Source organism: Solea solea, chromosome 21 (assembly GCF_958295425.1).
Source record: "Solea solea chromosome 21, fSolSol10.1, whole genome shotgun sequence".
NCBI lineage: Eukaryota > Metazoa > Chordata > Actinopteri > Pleuronectiformes > Soleidae > Solea > Solea solea.
The window spans coordinates 17,590,141-17,602,356 of NC_081154.1; the positions used below are offsets into that span (position 1 = coordinate 17,590,141).

General features: G+C 38.9%; 1 protein-coding gene across 4 annotated transcripts in view; it reads left to right on the forward strand.

Moving 5' to 3' along the window:
- The window catches only part of mybpc2b (myosin binding protein Cb), a 28,481-nt gene that overhangs the window by 212 nt on the left and 16,053 nt on the right, over nt 1–12,216 (forward strand). The window contains exons 2-4 of one of the 4 annotated variants that reach the window (XM_058622036.1): nt 3,400–3,417; nt 6,942–6,962; nt 7,610–7,633. In XM_058622036.1, coding sequence (XP_058478019.1) covers nt 3,400–3,417; nt 6,942–6,962; nt 7,610–7,633 — 63 coding nt within the window. The remainder of the gene's footprint in view (nt 1–3,399; nt 3,418–6,941; nt 6,963–7,609; nt 7,634–12,216) is intronic. The other 3 variants (XM_058622037.1, XM_058622038.1, XM_058622039.1) reach the window with 3 other exon arrangements.

A 12,216-nucleotide genomic window follows, 5' to 3' on the forward strand; every position in this document is an offset into this window, starting at 1 on the left:
TGCATTTAGTAGGAAGAATTTGTTTTTATCTGTGGTTCTGATGCATGAACGTGAGTCTTTGTGGTAATTAGTTTGAATTAAGGGCTTTAGTAAAGTAAGTTGTTTGATTGAAATACCGACAATATAATTTTACATTGATCTGCACATCTGATATTGCAGATTGTGATGCTTTTTGTATGAAATGTATGCCTGTTGTTAAATAATGTGTGGCAAAAATAATATATATAACAATATATGAGAGTTAATTATCTTGACTTTGAACTTGAAAAGAAGATAAATAAACTAAAAACTTAGCTAGAAAATCCATTTTTAAAACAAAGAAATCAAATTCCTGTTTGCATTTATCTTACATTGTTACCTTCACATCTATTTGACGCTTTATAAGATCACGTAGCCAGCTGCTATGACATCATCAGCAGCAGTATGTTAATGACATCATCCGAACGATGGCGTCTCCTCGACCAAACTGAAAAGGTTCCAAAGAAAGTTGTGGTGAAGGAGCTACATTTAAACACTGGTGCTGGTGCACAGGGTTTGAACTGATCCTCGTTTTGTTTTTTTTCTTTTGTTTTTTAGGTCAGCTGCTGTAACTGACTGTAACTTGCGTCATGCATTTAAGCATTAAAGTTCGCTTTCCTCAGAAATGCATTGCTATTATGTGAAATTACAAAAACATTTTCTGGAAATCAACAAGCTGTTTCTATTTTAATTTTTTTTTTTTTAACACACACATGATTTAAGTCACACTGGGCACATTCTTGTGAACACTGCTTGTGTCCTTCAGCCCTGTGGCGCCGTCTGTCCACCACACAGACCCAGTGTGTGTCTGAACCTCTGAACTGACAGTAACCTGAGATAAAAGTGTCATAGTTGATTCGTCCGATACAAATTTTTTTCAGGCTAAACTGGGAAGTGATTAGATTCGGAGGCTTTGCTCGGTTTGTTTGCACATTGTTCCTTTCGCACTTTGGTTCAAATTATTTTGCTTTGCATTTGACCAGCGTGTATAAGGATCCAATCTCAGCTGCTTTTATTTTTATCTCAGAAACATAAGCAGGCACGACATTATTGCACCATATACAGTCATGGATTTTATCCCTGTAATATGGATATGAGCCACTTTAATTACTGTATGTCTGCACCACCCACTGTTCTGTCATCGCAAGCCAAACTCAACTTTGAGTGACAAGGCTCAGATAAAACCCGATGTTAACTTTTAATGCTCAAATGCCAGGAAACACAACACAAAATGTCAACCTTATAATTTTCTTTTTAAACACAATTTTTTTCACGAATTATATTTATTTCATTTACACACAAAAACTGTAAAAACAGGTTTTGTATTACTTGGCAACCAGAGGCCACGCTCAGCTATTTATATTCTGGAATGAACCCTGACCTTTTCTACTTTCTTCTTCCTCATAAGTTCATAGAATTTCCAGCACCCGAGTGTATCATGTTCTTCCAGAACCCTCGCACGGGCCTATCTGAGATAAATCATTATGCAATCCGTCTCTTGCATCTGAAAAGTTCTCTCATGGTCAGCAGGCAGCACAACTTCCAGTGTAGTCAATCAAACGCATGACAGCTTTCTGCTCAGTGCGAGGGAGTGATCGTATGATTCATGGTCGTAAATCCTCTCATCGCTGTGACCTGATGAGACACCGTCAGGACAAGTTAAAACAAAACTGCCCTGAAGTCTCTTCAGTCCCCCACCTCAGTTTATTTACTGCAGGATAAAATTATGGCATGGAATTAGAGATGGTGGATAATCTTCTGCTCGTGAATAAACAATATTTTTGAGACATCATGTAAATCACAGGATGGGAAGTAAATCATTTTTTTTGTAATCCTTTTTGAGGTTTACTCGTCAAAGTCTGTTTGAAATTACCTAAAAACTTCAGCCTTTACACAAAAAAGGATCAAGAAAATGGATATTTAAAAATTCAAAAAGACTTCATCCATACATACACTATACTGTATATACAATATTCATATACCTATCACAGAAATATGTAAATAGCTTCTCTTATATTTTAATCACACTGTGAAATGTGTTACACAAAATTAGCATTAATTTATGTGTTGCTGAGTTATCCTCATCAGTGGTGTCAGGAGATGGGTTTATTAGGTCAGGTCACCTAATACCTTCCTTTATCTGTGGGTCAGTGCAGACAGTAAATCACATTGTCAGAGGTAAACAAACAGCACGACCTACACTCACACAGAAGGAACAGACTAACGGTAAAGGTAAATAAAGTTAGTTTTGACTCATTCGGAATAAATACAATCTATATTTGACTTGTGCCACGGCACCACAGTCTCTGACAGTGCATTTGAAATTTGAGGAGCAGCAGTTTAGAAGTTCATTATCCAGCTTTAAAACACACTTGTGGAAGACGAGCAAGATTCTCACTCCAGGTGAACTGACTTAGCAGAGGCTGGTGCAGATTGACACTCAGTACAGGAGTTAAGCCTCTAATACCAAAGATTTGTACTCAGTTGTTCAGCATCCCAGTAAATATAACAGGGAATCTGCTCAGGGTATTTTCCCCCAAAGACAGAACGACTGAAATGGAACTGTATGGCACATACATGGGCAAGAAATGTGTAACAAGCAGAGAGCTGGGGTTGGTGCTGCTATTAAAGGAAGCTGTGTTCATTTTACGAGAATGTGTTATGGCTTTGAGAGGTCATAGGACACCATCCCTGGCCTTTACTAGCTACTGACTTGACCCCTACTGGGACACTCAAGGAATTGGCTGGATTACATTTCACTATTTTGGTTGACAATTTCCTTTTACCAGATTTAGGCCTCAACAATTACACACACAGCATTCCCTCATTTAAAAAAAGGGGGGGGGGGGGGGGTCTGTTTTTATCTAAAGCTCCAATTAGTCTGCAGAAATATGGCTTATATGGTGACATGTGAGTGAGGGGTAGAGTCCACTTTAGCCAAATGCTGCATGGTTTGATCCGCAGCTCCCTCAGTCCACTTGCAGAAGTGTCCTCGGGGGAAAGACATTGTATTCTAAGTAGTGTGGATGTGTGTGGATACTGTGCTCAGTGACCACTCCCACTCCCAAGTGTCAGTGACCTCAGACTTTTGGACTTCACTGAAGGTCAAGATATCAGTTTCAAAGATTTGTCCAAGTGGTAATGGATGCAAAGTTATATTTGTGGTTGAAGATTACTACCTTCACCATGAAATCGGATATACGTTACACATTCCTGAAAAAGGCATTATATACTAAACAATAAAGATCAGACGTATCCGAAAATACACCACAAACCCACTGTAAGATGTTTTACAGTATCACTTTTTAGTCACTCATGTGCTATAATGCATCCTCACTTTTGTTATATATGAGTTGATGTTCTTGTGTTTTTGTTTTTCAGCTAAACCAGAGGGCCAAGGTGAGTCTGTTGACCTTTTGCTTGGCTTACATTATCACACAGTGACTTGATTATAGCTCGCACATTTTCACTTTTCACTCCTGTCAACCTGTCAAGTGCCCGTGTCAAGCAAACACTGAGGACGTGTAATCAGCATGCACCGTCTCTTCATTTAGGCAACTTTTTTGTCTGGATCTTGTTTTGATTTATAAAAACAAATTTGCTGTATGTATGCATGCATGTATGTATGTATGTCAGTGTATATTAAACATGTGTAATACAGTACATTATCAGCTGTGTAACTGGAAAAAGAAAATGGTTGATAAACCTAAATGACTTAAACTGGTAACACATAATTAGTAATGTAACCAAGTTGTCTTCATATGAATGTAAATTTAGTTTTGGTTAAAGTTTTACCAATTGAAATAATACTGTTGAAGTTTGCCAACCATTGTGTTCAGTGTAGACAGCACATGAAGCAGGCTTTGGTATCCACGTTGTATATTTGCACATGGATACGTGATCCTGCTCTGGTTTTTATGTGTTACACTTTGACACAGTCTGTTTCCTCAGCTGTTGCAGAGGCTTTAACTGTAGTTTTTCAAACAGGCTACCATAGTAAAAAGACCATTTTTAGATGTACAGGTGACAGCTGAAAAGGGGGAGGTACATCAATTATCACATTGTATGCCAGTTTAAATCAGTGTTGTAGGGATGAGAAAAAACTGGTAAAGAACTTTGTTTTTCTCACATGTGATCTAATGTTAGAACTCAGTGATTTGATGTCATCCACTCTGTATATGTCTGTGCTTACAATCACAGAATCACAGCATCATGTGAATCAATCTGTCCTTCTGTTTTGTTGTTGTGTCTAAATGACCAATGTCATGATAATGATCTGCTTATGTTGTAAACAATGGCATGTCAACTCATGGACCAACCTTAAACTTACTTCCCCACACAACTTAACTGTTTATTAATTATATTTCTGAAACAAAATGATTACATAGGTGCATACTAACGTGACAATGTTTTAACCACATTTGGAAGACGTGAGGAAATAAGGGTTTGATAACCATTACCTGGTCATGAATGTGGTTCTCAAAGCACGACACAGAGGTCTCAAACCCAAATGACATGGCGGCCACTGAACATCTAGTCTGGTCAGGAGAGGGCAGGTCAAGTGAAGGAAGTCCAACTTTTAGAGAAAAAGCAACAGTTCAGACATTCTTTCCAGAGCAGACTGTTTGTTGGTGTTGACTTGTTGGAGAACTGTGGTGATATTTCACACCGCTGCCTGTACCCCTAAGAATTTTGTCATAAATACTCAAAAATATGTAATATATCGTCTGCACAAAATGGAATTCAAGACTGAAGTTTAGTTTCATGGGAAAGTTCAATATAGGCCTCTCTAAAGTAGACAAAATAATCCGTCTGTGGATTTTAACACACTCACTGACAGCAAATGGGTGCCATTTATGCACTAGTGAACTCTCAGATTGACCCTCTCTCTAAATGACTTCCCCACAAAACACATAATTTTCTCACTCCCATTTCACCCCATTATGTCTTCAATTTAACCTTCACCCCTCCCTTTTGCTCATTCCTGTGCAGGGGTAGCATGTCTCAAGCCTTAGAGGTCTAAGGTGGAGTCTGGGGTAACTTCAAACAGAGAATTTTCACTCATCAGATGGAGGGTTATGAGATATTTCTCAGATTGAGCAAATGCGCACAAATTAGTGTTACCATCATAAAGCAAAACATTGGCTAGCATGTTGTGCAGCTACATTAACCACAACTACACAGTCTCTTAGAACCATAAACGGGCCCACCAATGTTTCCAGACCATTAAGCAGTTGTCTGATATGTCTCTGCTTTGCTGCAAAAACATGTCTAGAGCTCCAGTAGCTGACGTCACGCAACAAGTCCATGCCCTACAGCAGGCAACAGCGCTGTTCAGCTCTATAAACAAACATACTAGACAACACATGAATCAGGCAATGTGTCGGAAAACATAAAAGTGAAGATGGTGGATAGGTGTTGTGCCCCGGGAAGATCCAGAGACATGGTGGAGGTGAACGCTATGCTCCGTTATGCTAACGTGACAGCCTTCCAGTAACAACAACGCTATCTTTAGCAGAGACCCCCAAGTTGTTTGTCAAAAAGCCAGATTGCGTCCATTTGTTTCCCTCCAGACTCGTGTAAACTTTCAGTGACTCTCTGGAGCAAGATGAAGGGAAGTTAATCAGGAAGAAGATGTCAGGATACTGCAGCTCTGGAATAATATCATCTCTGGCTGTTACATACTCCTGGATTTAAAGTGTGCACTGAACTCTGGCGTGTTGAGATCAGCACCAGTCCTGCATCTTTGACTGAAAAAACTGAGTCACATGACGCCTGGAGCTCTATAGTCCACAATATGATGACAGCATGTTGCAACTCCAGCAAAACGTGTCGTTCATGGCTCGTTCTTGAAGGGATGTCCCGTTTCACAGGGACAGATTTGAACCACTCCTACTTCTAAATCAGTTCCAATAGCGAGGGATAAAGATGCGAAATGGGACTGAGCTTTCAAAGAATGTAATTTCTCCCCCCACAAGTGGTTAAAACACGATCATCTTGATATGCACACGTAATGAAGTATCATATCATATACTACATATATTATTTGTTTCTTGTGTAAGATAATAAACAAATAGGTAGTAATTAGTACTGTCAGTTAAACGTGTTATTAACAGCGTTAACGCAAACCCATTTTAATGGCGTCAATTTTTTTGTCGCAAGATTAACGTTCTTTTTGGCCTAGAAAAGTTTGTAGTTTTTTTCACATGCTGTTGCAACAAATAGTAACGTTAGAAAAACTACAACACCACACCGGATCGAGCTAGACCGGAAACAAAACAACAGACACGCTGCACACACTTGTTTGGGCTTGCAAGTCGGCCAAAGAGTAGTAGGCTAACGTTACATTTTGAGTGGATGGCGAGCGCCGTGTGCTTCTCCGTCTCCAAGCGGGCTCTCCGTATCCAACGCAGCCTGGATCATTTCTCCACGCACTCCCCACATCCAAGTAATGATACCAACCAAGCTGGCAGACCCCCGAACCGTAGTAAGACCGCCAAAGACCGCTAGCTCCTTTAGCTCGGATTAGCTTGTTACGGCAACAACACATTAAACCACGGGACTCCGTCTGCGTTGAAGAACGGCACTTTATTCGCACACTTATTATTGTGCGGCTCTCACAATAAGAGGAATAAGTCAAAATATGCAGGTGACAGAGATATTGTCTCAATAAAAAAAACATTAGCACAAAGCAAGCCGATCCACTTTTCTATGTTGATAAGAGCGTTAAAATGAGAAAAAATAATGGGACAAAAAGATTTTATTTTACTAGTAGTAATGGGAATGTGCTATATATTTGAAAATATTTCAACAACACTCTCCATCTACCAACTTTCTCTCAGCTCACTCAGTTATGGTTGAATATGGTGAATACTTACAGTATAATAGTGGGCCTCAAGCTAACTTTCATTCACTTTTCTTAGACGAAGCCTTGGCAGATGGAGGTAAGGCAGAATCCTGAACACGGAATGCTCTGGTTTACAAGTGTCTTGTGTAACATAAACATGTATTCACACAGTATGCATACATGGTCAACACTGTGTGGAAATGACAGTACCCGCATGACTCCGGAATTTTGAGTCAGCTGACTTGCATTATGTATTAAAAGAAAAAGAAATCATGTTTTTCATTCAAATTAAATTAATTTGAGGTTGCATCTGGGAATATCCATTTACTGTAATGCTGAAGGCTTTATGTTCCCCATCATTTGATTGAGTAAAGTACATATACTTCACAAGTATATGTTATGTGTGAGTTATGTGTGAACCTTTTGTAATAAAATGTTGTATTTCTAAGTATTGTATATAACAAGATACTGCTACATGTTGGGTTTACTCCATGTTTTCCTGTAACAGGTTCATGTCTTTACAAGTGTTCTATTCATCTACGTCTTTATTTCTGAATGCAGAAACCTTGTACATGCTCTCTCTCCTGGTTTGGATTTTTCAATTTAATAAAATGTGATGGTGCATGATGTTTCTGTTTTGTGTTTGTTTACTGGTCTCTGCTGCACTAGTGTGTCTCCTTGTGGAGCAACAAGAATTTCGTGCTTAAGCTATTCTTCCAGTTATGTTTGCTTCCTTGTCTGCAGCAGAGTCAGACACTGATGGGGATGGTAAGAAAATACTGAAATCAATATCTACGTAAAATATGAGAGATGATAACAACGTGTATAATTCTGGTATTATGTGTTGGTTAAGATGTCACATAATATGTGTGTGTTGAGAGCCTGGTCCTTTGTTATTATTTGAAATACTTTTCACTTCAGTTTGGACTGATATTTACGCTGGTTGGACATTTTCATGAAAACAAGGTTCCTATTTTGTAACTTCACTATCAGTATGTGGATGATAGTGCAACAAAATCACCAATATCTTAACAGGCTTTGTTGTCACATTTAAAATGTTTTTGACTTATATGTCTGCAAAGCTTGCTACAGACACCAATGTTTGTCTTAGGCTACATTTTCACTATTTAGTCATCAATATGCATTAACTCTGTTATCGAACCCCTGAAACAGAGAGTTAAGGCAACACTGCTGGCAGATTTTTAATTTGTAAACTTCAGGTAAGATTTTTGGTCTGGATGGGTGAGACCTTTTGTAAACAGTGAAAAAACCTTTGCCCCCTGAGTGATACTTTTCAGTTGTGAGGTCAGGTGAATATCAGGTGTGACTACTTTTAGACACACTGCACTATTTTCGAATGAAATTATGTGTGTAGCTTTACGCCCATCCCATGAGAATCCCCCTCAGAGGTTGTAGCCTCTTGTAGTTTGGTGGCACCTACTCACAGAATAAGCCACACCTCATGTCCTAAACTGTGTGAAAGACCTGACTGGATTGGACTGTATTATGGCGTTTGTCAACTCGACACGCCTCGGCATGCCACAGTTATTTTGCCGTGCCATATTTTGCTTGGCGAGGTTCCAAGCGAGCTGAGACGATACCATGCGTGACGTCGTCAGACTGCCGGCCACTGATTGGCCGGAGTGCCTTCAAGGGAAGAGGCATGAGCAAAACATCCGATACAAGAATCAAGCCGAACAATGCCGAACTGTAGATCAGTTAAAAAGACTTAACGATCTTAAAAACGTGGATTAATCTCCAATGTGCCAAGTCAAGTCAAGGCGAGGCGAGGCGAGGCGGGACCATAGGTGGAAAAGGGGCTGTAGTTCAGTGTGTGATGCTATTGGCTCATTCACTTGGTCTATTAACACTGGTATGTGTTAATGCTAGCCAACAACTCACTTACTTCCCTGTGGTCGAAGGAATTTTGTCAGGATTTGTGTCTGTGTGAAAAGTGCTGTCCCTTCCATCTGTGAACTAAGATACCAGCTCTCTTTTGGTTTCTGTCCCCGTGGCAGTAGAAACACGGCTGTGGTTCATGTTTAACAATGGCAGCTGTGACACCGTCACCTGATGTGATGACACTTTTATAGCTGCTTCTCCTATTAACAGTATGAAGTACTGGGAAACTGCAAAGACCGCTCAAGATATCCCTATCTCAGATCATATCTTGGTCGAGTTCTTACCGGGACATCAAACTTGATGCCCCCACAAACTTGATGCCCCCACATTGCATTCCGTTCTCAATCCAGAGACACTTTCATGCAGCGATTCATGCATGTGTACTTGAGCTCACATTCCATTCCAGAAGTGTCAGCTTCTCACCAGGAGTTTGCTCTTATGTGTTCGTCCTTGCATTCTTTAAGATATAGCTTGTACGGGTGCATCCATCGTCTTTGTTGTGTCTTTTGGGGGCGTGGTTTCCGTGATCACGACACTTGAAGGCGTTCACATTCATTCGCAAAGGGTCTGTTCGCTGCAGACATGACTGGATGATGACATTTTCATTACACAGTCCTGAGTGAAACTCTGCAGACATGTGGAAGTGGAAATTATGATCCAAGCCTAAAGGCCTGTGGATGATCTAATTTCACCTTGGTTGGGTATCACAGCCATCACTGGAGTTCCTCAGAGTTGCTGAACTGCAAATCAAGTAAAAGAGTAATCTGCTCTATTTGGACTGACTGGGAGTAGATTGAATGGTCGAGCCAAAGCTTCAGGGAGCTGAAAGCTCATATTATGTTCTGGAGTCCTGGGGATATGTTTAACATTCTGTGCCTGAGAAGGAACTCTATATATTTCCCCTGTCCAACATGGGATAAGTAAGGACACCTGGCTGAGCTGAAAGTCAAAGGGTTTTGTGGCAACTGATTTGTCCCTTATCTTGTGTGCATGTCACATAATCACATGTTGAGAAGCCTGGGGTTTCCAACATGGTTACTTACTTTTTGGGCCAGTGTAGATGTGAATGATGGACTTAGGGTCAGATGGGAACTGGAGAACCACACACTGGCATGGCAGCTGCTAGGCCTAAAGTGTAATTAAAACCCCTAAACACACTTTTCACATGTAAATAGGTCAGTCAGTCATCATCTACCGCTTTATCCTCTGCCAGAGGGTCGCGGGGGGTGCTGTGCCAATCTCAGCTACATCGGGCGATAGGCGGGGTACACCCTGGACAGTTCGCCAGTCCATCATGTAAATAGGTATCCAGTATAAATTATACAAATTGGTAATCTATTGCCTTTTAGTGAAATGGCAATAGATTGCCTTTTAGTGAACAAATGCCTTTTAGTGAATAATCTAAAGTAGTAACTAATGGGAAGTAAGCATTAACAGGATATGCTTGTGATGTGTCTATTATTTTTTAATTGATTATTGTCAGATTATTGTTAAATAGATATAATCTTTATTTTCATTTAGACAATTAGGAAAACTTTTAAGATTAAAATCAAAAATACAATTAATTCAGTCGTAAATGGATCCCAGATCGGCTGCATTTGAACATTGTACCATCTTGTCTGGTCTCTTTACTTATTTACAATAGTAGAAAAGTAGTGACTGAAGGAACTAATGCTCTAGGTAGACGTGTAGTTTATGTCATGCAGACCCTAGCACAGCGTTTCCCAAACTTTCTATATCCAATCCAATCCAACTCAACTTTATTTATGAAGCACTTTAAAAACAACAACAGCTGAAACAAAGTGCTGTACATCAGAGATAAACGAAACAAATAAAATATAAAAACATAATACCTAATAGAGATATATATATATATATACATATATATATATATATATATGTATACACACATAAAATGAACCACTGCTCAAGCAGGCCTCTGTGGTATAGGGTCTGACTCGGGCCCCAAGGATGGATATTTCTGTGTGGGGAGTGTTTGTCACACCAAAGCAGTTGAAATCCATACCCGTGTGTGAATAGTGTGTGGGGTATCATGACATAGCCAACTGCACATCGTTTGGAGGCCCTTGCTTGTGAATGTCAGCAGCAAGTTACTGCCACTGCCAATTCCATGAAAGTAAATCCTTCCATGGAAACATTTGTAATGCAGATGAATAAGTCCTGAAAATGCATATGCAACAAACTTACAAATTGATACGTACATGACAGAAAAAAGATCTAAAGAAAAAATAAGTCACACTGTGTGGTAAAGTAATTGCCTCCTTTTTGAGGAGCAGCCTTTTAAAATCAGTCCATAAGGAGTATTTAAGGTCATTTCAAATAATAATTGTTTTCCCACGTTTGGTGATTCAAAGTGCTTTAATGAGCACATTTGATTACTTGCTGTTTTCTTATTTTGATTAATTTGTGCCGTGATTGCATTTCACTGTGCAGTGTATTAAACAATGAAATAAAAATAATACATTTTGACTTAATGAAATGCACATGTATGAATTCAATGTGTTGCTGTATGATCATACACTGTGTTTAATGGAGATGCCATATTTCTTGAGTGGTTTTGGGGTGAGTGGTATAATATTTACTGTTTCCTCTGGGATTTCTTTTTTTTTCAGCATTATATATATATATATATACATATATATATATATATATATATATATATATACAGTATATTGTGATTAACTTCTTATTGAATGTCATTCCCAAAATACAGTAGTTTTAAATGTCCTAGTGCTTACAGAGATGATTATTTTTGTTATCTTGAAATGCAGCTTTTGGTGTTCACTTGTGCAACTTATCACTAGATACACATACATATGTATGATTGTGTGAAGTTTTTTTTTTTACACCACAGTGCTGAATAATCTACCACCAGTGCAAAGCTGTTGAATGAAGGCAGTTGAAACGCTGCGATTGGTTCATATATTCATTGGACTCGTTTAGGGACTAGCAATAAATAATATGATTTAATTGTGAATCCAAATTGTGCAAATGTGTTTCTTACATTTTTGAGATGGGAGGAAAGTGCGTGTGTGTGGCCCTTCCATCTTCTAATTACACTTGTACATACTGTTGTATATATTATCAATGGAACACCAGCTTGCATGGCGAGATATATATATATATATATATATATACTGTATACTCAACACATTTTTGTATTAGTATTGCTGATATGTCATTAGTTGACCACATCACAACTAATGACTTGTGCAACATAGTTTTCATGTCATATATTGTTGTGCATGTTTTCAAAAGCTGATCATTTGTGGCCTATAGATGTAATATTACATTTGTAATGTATGTGGTATACGTGTTCGTTTTTTTTGTTTGTTTGTTTTTTTAGATTTACTTTTTTTGTTTTTACTGATGAAAAGTTCATCAATTCAGTTTTAGTTTTTTTGGAAGCTGCCTTGGAGATATACATA